This window comes from Balaenoptera musculus, chromosome 7 (genome assembly GCF_009873245.2).
Source record: "Balaenoptera musculus isolate JJ_BM4_2016_0621 chromosome 7, mBalMus1.pri.v3, whole genome shotgun sequence".
Classification (NCBI taxonomy): Eukaryota; Metazoa; Chordata; class Mammalia; order Artiodactyla; family Balaenopteridae; genus Balaenoptera; species Balaenoptera musculus.
Genome location: NC_045791.1, coordinates 94706001 through 94712951, shown reverse-complemented (window position 1 = coordinate 94712951; position 6951 = coordinate 94706001). Strand labels below are relative to the sequence as shown.

General features: G+C 53.0%; 1 protein-coding gene across 2 annotated transcripts; it reads right to left on the bottom strand.

Moving 5' to 3' along the window:
- Positions 1–1425: 1425 nt before the first annotated feature.
- Positions 1426–6917, bottom strand: RETREG2 (reticulophagy regulator family member 2). 2 transcript variants are annotated; one of them, XM_036858681.1, is made up of 9 exons: positions 6565–6917; positions 6168–6274; positions 5410–5440; positions 4912–5047; positions 4422–4506; positions 3975–4118; positions 3719–3813; positions 3429–3564; positions 1426–3172 (listed from the first exon to the last, which is right to left on the bottom strand). In XM_036858681.1, the coding sequence occupies exons 1-9, from the start codon at positions 6843–6845 to the stop codon at positions 2559–2561; spliced, it is 1629 nt and encodes a 542-aa protein (XP_036714576.1). In that variant the 5' UTR covers positions 6846–6917; the 3' UTR covers positions 1426–2558. The 2 variants fall into 2 exon arrangements, with proteins under 2 accessions (XP_036714576.1, XP_036714577.1); XM_036858682.1 differs by lacking the exons at positions 6168–6274; positions 6565–6917 and having other exon boundaries at positions 4912–4959; positions 5410–5426.
- Positions 6918–6951: the final 34 nt, after the last annotated feature.

Below are 6951 nucleotides of genomic sequence, written 5' to 3'. Positions count from 1 at the left end.
TTCATCTCTGGTGATCTTCTTCTGGGCACTCTGCTATTTGCCAACTTGTCCACAAGCATAGCAAGCCATCCTCCGGAAGTAGTCTAACTTGTGCACAGTACACTCTAGGTATTATATTCTTTCCAGTAATGCAGCCTAAAATTAAGTTTAGGAGCAGCAACATTACACTATTAGCTGTTTGAATGTGTAGTTAACTAAAGTGCACTGCCATCCCCCTGCAAACATAAACATGTAACCAACCCTTTTTCCCCCAGCCTGTACTTCGTTTTTTTTCTTTAGCCTAACTGTAGGTTTCACATTTCTGCTCATTTTTCTTTCACTCATATGAAAAGCTTTCTTCTTGTCTCTTTCATCCTGGGGCAGGAAATGGCCAGGATACCTGATAATAAAAAGTTGTAGACAAACATATAGCAACCATCAGACCAAGGCAAGTGTCAAGAATGGACTCTCATGGAACTCCAAACATATGGTTAATGTTTTGACCCAACTACAGGCTTCTGGCTCTATCTTCAAGCTGCAAGTTTAACAAGGAAATAGTTTATGGGTGGGGCAGACGGCAGCCATTGTTTTTCTGATTAATTCTACTTTTCCTGAATTGCCTGTTTGATGATTATAACTGTTTTCTCATTCTCTTCAGAAATTTCTAGATGATTACAAGTTCTTATTCCTTCAGTGACAAAAGACAGGGAGGGCCATTGAAACCCTGAGTCTTTCAGGCAAATGTAAAACAAATGGAAAAGAAAAATTTCTCACACGCTTAAGAGAGATGCAGCATAGAAGTCAACTTCAAAAAGCCAGAGAGCATTGCCATATGGTGTCTCCAGCTGAAGGCCGAGGATGTGAACTCATAAAAAAGGCCATCTGCCCAGTTCTGGGCTTTCCTTTAACATTGTTCTCCCCCAAAGAGCAAGGATTGTTAAGAGACCACTCTTTGTGAAGCTGAGATAGTACGCAGATTGATTCTCTATCATTCCCACGCCCTGAGCATCTTCCCATTCGCGCCCTATTAATGGACAGGGGCTTCCTGTTCCAGGGTGATTGCTGGAGCCAAACTGCTTGGGTTTGGATTCTGGCTCCACCATGTACTAAGGCCGTGGCCTTGTGAAAGTCAACATCTGTAAAATGAAATAACAGTATCTATTATCTCAGGGTCATGAGAGAAAAACATGAGTTAATATAAATCACCTAGAGGAGTGCCAAGCACATATCCTGCATTCAATTAGCACTGGACACCATCTCTTTAATGTTCCTGGGCCTGGAATCAGTTTTAATACAGGTATAGGTCCTGCTTGTTTGGTTCTCCCAGGATAGATAAATGAGGACCGAAGGAGTTAATTGTCAGCATGTAGATGGGTAAGGACTTCTTAAGAAGACAGTGTTAAGGTTGTGGGCAACACTGTAGAAAACAATTGTTATGATCCCAAATTTCTACTGACTGGGAAGCCAAAGCAATTTCCTCCTGCATACAATTTATTTGTACGTGCTCAATCTCACCAAGCATATCACACCATCAGAGAACATGGCTAAGGGCAGGTTATGTCAGGGTTATCCTTGCTTCTTGCCTTGTTTTGCACGAAGGTAAATAAATGGGGGAGCAAGATGGGGGACAACGAAATAAGGGCAGAGCACAGAGTGAGGGAGATAGCTCACAGTGAGGCAGGCAGGCAGCAGCAGTTCTAGCCATCAATACTTTATTGTTCCAGTCAACACCGGCACAGATGTTACTGTCCACTTCCTGACCCTAGTAGGGGGTCCCACCACTCTTGGACCATGGCCCAGAGAAGCAGGTCTCCTTATTCCTCCCTAAGGTAGTTAAGAAAGCCCCTCGCCCCACAAGACAGAGCTCCTGCTCACTAACGTCGTGCTGGCGCATGTGCTGTGGGATCCCTGCTCCCATCCTGCATTGGGAAAGGCTGGGATGAACCAGGGCAAGGGTGCAGTGGAGGTTACACGGGCTACAGCGACTAAGTGCATAACTACTGACCTGACCCACCACCCCGGGCTTCGTCTGCACCTCCCAGACAGGAGCCTCCCTAAAGCTTAGCCGGGGCCTGCTGGGAAGGAGGAGCTGGCAAAGAGTGGGGATTGAGCTGCTAAGGACAGGACACAGCAGGGAAATAAAGCAGAGAGGGGCGTGGGACAGGAGAGAAAAATGATAAAGTGCCTGAACTAAACAACTGAGTGGGACACGAGGACAGAGCAGCACAGGTCCCTGAGGATAGGAGGAAAAAGAAAGGGACAGACCACCAGGGCTTGGGGCATCGTGGAATGAGACTAGAGTTGAGGCAGGGAAGCAAGTGGGAAGGACTCTCCTAGCCCTGTTCACATCCACTAACCCAAATGTAAAATTATTTACAAGCTTAAAACCAATCCCAGGTACTGTACCAGGCCCAGGACAGCAGGCAGGCAGGCAGGCAGGCAGGTGGAGGGCGGACTGGCTCCGTCTGACAGCCAGCTTCCCCACATATTGCTCCTCCCCAGGGCAGTAGGGAAAGGAGGAAACAGTGACATCCCTAGCCAAGAAGCCCTACTGTGCCTGCAACTCCTTCCCCTGGGGTTCATGGCTCTGCCGTGGCCTGAGCCTCTTGGGCTGACTGTACCAGAGACGGGGTATTGGGCCCTAGGGGTGGAGCATCAGCGGGCTCTGGGAATGTCTCTGGCCCCAACCCCAGCTCTGCATTCAGCTGCTCCAGCTCCCCCTGATCCAGCAATTCGAAGTCCTCAGTGGTGAGTGCCTCTTCTTCCTCGGGGGCAGGCAGGGGCTGGGGTGAGTCCTGGGGAAGAGGCGGGAGTACTGAGGGGGAAGGGGCCGGGTCATTTTCAGCAAGGCAAAGTAGGGGTGACAGGGCGCTAGGTGGAGTGATGAGATCACCACTCACTGCCTCTGGGCTCAGTGTCTCCACTGGTCCTCCAGGGGAGAGCATCACTCCATCTGTGGGAGACCCTGCCCCATTGAAGTGCGTGTTCACAAAGTGAAGGGGGGATGAGAGCCGAAGCAAGGTTTCCTTGGATGACACATCTTCTTCCTCCTCCAAGTCCAAGTCTTGCCTTGAGAGGGCCTGAGGGGAGCCCAGCAGGTCTTCGGGAGGGGCCAGGTCTGCCTCCTCTCCCTCCCCCAGCTCCCGAGTCAGGGCCTCCTCTGGCTCACTTGGCAGGCTCTGCTGGTCCAAATCTGGGCAGAAAACAAAGGGCCAGGAATGGGCCTGCTGTGCTGAGTAGCTGCAACAGGCCGATCAGTTCGAGGTTGAGAACTCAAGACATGGAATGCTGGGCCAGGCCTTAGGCATTAAGGTCTTTCAGGAGTCTGGAGTAGAACTAGAGGATCAGCTCCCCACAGAAAACACTTATGGGGGCAACTGCCAGAGAGCACAGCCAGCATCCCACAACAGGGAACAGGAAGCTTGGAGGGGACAAAGGACTTCCCATACCCTCCGACACGTCAGTTAGTTGTGGAGTCGTCGCCCGGGATACAGAGAAGCCACCGCTTTCCAAAATAGAAGCCTCCTCATCTGACAGCTCTGAGTCTGTAATGGCCAAAGCCAGTGCTGTTTTCTTCACATCCACCTGCAGGAGAACCAGGATGAACGCCACAGGCAAGGGGGTAAGAGAGCCCACTTTCCGGGAGCATCCCTGCCCCACCACCAACCCCCACCCCCTGGAGAGGTGGCTGCTCTAAAGCAGAGCAGTTCTCCCCCAGCCCACCTCCCCTGGACCTCACCACTGGGGAGAAGCCAGCCAGTTCTGCCTCGCTCTCACTCTCTGTCTCCGCCAGTGGCTCATCACCTCCGGGGGGTGCATTCTTCCCCTGCCGCTCTAGAGAACCAAGAACAGCTGGGCAGTGACCAAGCAGGAACAGTGGTGGGGGACAAACACTGCCAAAGGTATGGAAAGTATCTAAATCCCAGGGCACTTCACAAGCTACAAGCCAAGGTCCTCCCCAATTCCCCCCTTTCTGGGTCATGGGATCCCCTTACTCCTCTTGTCGTGTTTGTGATGCAGGGCATCAGCTTCCGCCTTCATGCTGTAGTCCAGCTGCATGAGCAGGGGCTCCAGACGAGTGTACATCCTCTGGATCAGTTCATGATAAACCACCAGGGGCCACAGCAGGATACTCAGCACTGGGGGTTAGAGTGTCCACTCAGAGATCCCTAAGCCTATTTCCCAAGGGCCCTCATTCAACTGATGCTTAAACAGAAAAGGCTGAAGGAAGATAAAGTCCCTTCCTGAGGCTGTTCCAACTTCTTCCCACATCCACTGCCCTCCCCAGATGACTATTCCACTGTTACTAATACTACAGCATCCCCTGGAGGTCTCTGTAAATGGGTAACTGGGCAGACAGTGTACCATCCGCCCCTGGGTCAGTCCATGGAAAGAAAACAAAGACAGGGCTTTGGAAAGGGGAGAGGTCAGACCCTACTCACAGACAATGTAGGAAATCATAATCCCCGGAACATAGTGTCCCAGCACAGCCAGCACAGCACAGCCAGAGCAGACGCGAGCACAGAACTGCAGAGGAGAACACAAGATCTAAGAACTGTAGGCTGAGGTATGCGCTGCACTTATCTGGGTAAGAAATATTACTGTTCAGCTGGTGGAAGGAGGCGTATGCCCTCTAGGAATGCGGTGATCCAGTTTAGTCAAGAGGATGCCCAGGACCACCAACTAGGAAGTTTGCAATAAACACTGCCAAACACCTATAATTCAAACTGGTCTCTCTCGGCAAGAAAGTGTCAGAACGGCAGAAGCTTATTCTGCCTCCTGTACCAGACTCCTAGCTGTAAATCTTGCCTCAAGAAGGCACCAGGCCTTATCCTTCAGTCTCCAGCTGGGGAGTTCGAGTCACTCCTCCCCATCCCCCGCCTCTATTTCTCCACAGCTTAGAGAACTGTTGTGTGATGTGGGGGAGGTTACCTGAGCTGGATTCTGCCTCTTGTACTGCAGCAGCTCCTGCAGGTGAATCTGGAAGGTGAGCCAGCTCTCAGCCAGGTATCTGCACAACTCGGGCACACTCAGCAGGTGCGGCCGGGCGCCTGACCCCGCACCCTCACTGGGGAGACATGACACGACCCCTGGAGGCCTCAGACACCAGCTTCCAAATAGGCACTCAAATCCCTCTGAGAATGCCAATGAGCTCTTTAGTCTAAGGAAGTGGACAACCCCACCTCCCAGAGGGAGGACGTCCGGGTCCTGGGGAACAAAGCCCAGAGCTCCCAACCCTTTGCCTGAAAGGAGCAGGCACACAAACACCTACGCAAGAACCTGGGACCAAGCTTGTTACCAGTGCATTCACTATGCTGGGGTCTGTGCCTGCAGAAGCTGCAGTACTGCTATGCACTGTGGCGGTGAGACACTGGCACCAAAGCAAGACAGGGATTGGGCATTTGTCTTCAAGGGGTGGCCTGCACTCACCTGTCAGAGTGTGGCTCCTCTGGGGATGATGCTTTAGAGAGAAAAGGGAAACAAGTTATTGAGGTGTAGAGCTCTGGGAAACACTCCCCAAGCCAGAAACAGCTGCCCTTCCTCTGCAGTCCCAGAGTGCTTTTTTGAAATGCCATTTGCAAGAAGTATTACATTGTTATTGTCATTTGTATGTCTGTCTCCTTCTTTAGACTTTACCCTTTTCCACAGTGGAAACGACATCTTATTCACGTTTACACCCCGAACAACTCACACACAGCCTGACACCTAGTTACTCCAACATGTCAATTAAGTGAATATGCGGACAACAAAAAACACAGGAAGAGCTAATGTTCCTATAGTTCCTACCATATATGAAGCCCTACCACAGGCACATAAAGTGTATTCACTCCTTTATTCTCCACCTCCTTATGAAATAAGTTTTACAGTCCCTGTTTTATAGTTGAGGAAACAGGCAAACGCAAATCAGAGATTGAGTGACTTTTCCAAGGTCACATACAGGGTAAATGGGAGAGCAGGCAATGGAACCCAGGCCATCGGGCTGCAGAGTCCGCAGTCTGAACTACTACACACACAATAACATTAATTTTGAGAAAGGGGAAATTATATTTCCCATCTGGGGAAGTAGTCGTGCTTTGGGAGGCAGGTGGCCTGCTGTACGCTCGCCCTCACCATTCAACCCAGCCAGGTGAGTCAGGCACAAAACAAGTGCTCAACGGGGCTTGCTGAACGAATTAAGTAACACTCACCTGGAATGTCAGGGAGGAAGCGAGGCTGCCAGAGATCCAACAGAAAATAGGCCAAAAGTGAGATGCTGAGTAGGAAGAAGGGCCGTAGGGAGGAGGAAGACAGCAACCTTAGGGAGAGACAGGCACCTCAGCGGTGAGCGGGTGAGAGAGGCTCCCACATCCATCGCAAAGGCGGAAAAGCGCCCACTGATGGGGGAATGGGTACCTCCAGGCCTAACTCGACACCAGAAGACAGAGGAATGGGGCAACCCAGGCGGATGACGACCTTTAAAACCCAGCTGATGGGTCAGTCCCCCAGGACAAGCATCTTCCCCAGAAAGAGGAATGGTACTCCGGGCTCTCCCGCCCCCGCTCTCCCGCGCAGCCCGGCCCCGCCCCCCTCCTCCGCGGCCCTCACCAGAAGAGGCCGTTGAGCGCGGCCGCCGTGACCAGGCTGTGCAGCGGCTTCTCCCACACCAGCAGCCGCTGCGCTGCCGCCAGCACCGCCTCCCAGCCGCGGAGCCGCAGCCACAGAGCCGTGGCCAGGCGTCCCACCGCCTCGGCCGTGGCAGCCTCCTCCTCCGCCTCGCCGGTGGCCTCACCCATGCCTAGGCTCAGGCCCAGGCCGAGGCCCAGGCCCAGCCCCGAGCCCCCACCTGCGCCGGTGTTACCAGCGCCACCGCCACCGCCACTCGCCATAGCCCCGCCGCAGCCGCCGCCCGAGCCCGCGAGGAGCCAGGGCTGCGCGGCCGCCGCCGGGGGCGCGTCAGGCGGAAGGGGGCGCCCGCAGCGGAGAGGGCCGCTG

What these genes read in the sequence shown, in the direction of transcription:
- RETREG2 (XM_036858681.1), bottom strand. Translation starts at nt 6,845, where the DNA reads ATGGCGAGTGGCGGTGGCGGTGGCGCTGGTAACACCGGCGCAGGTGGG. An exon ending in CTTCCTCCCTGACATTCCAG is followed by an intron (nt 5,441 to 6,167) that starts GTGAGTGTTACT and finishes TTCTCTCTAAAG; the next exon opens with CATCATCCCCAGAGGAGCCA. An exon ending in ACTAACTGACGTGTCGGAGG is followed by an intron (nt 3,173 to 3,428) that starts GTATGGGAAGTC and finishes TTTTCTGCCCAG; the next exon opens with ATTTGGACCAGCAGAGCCTG.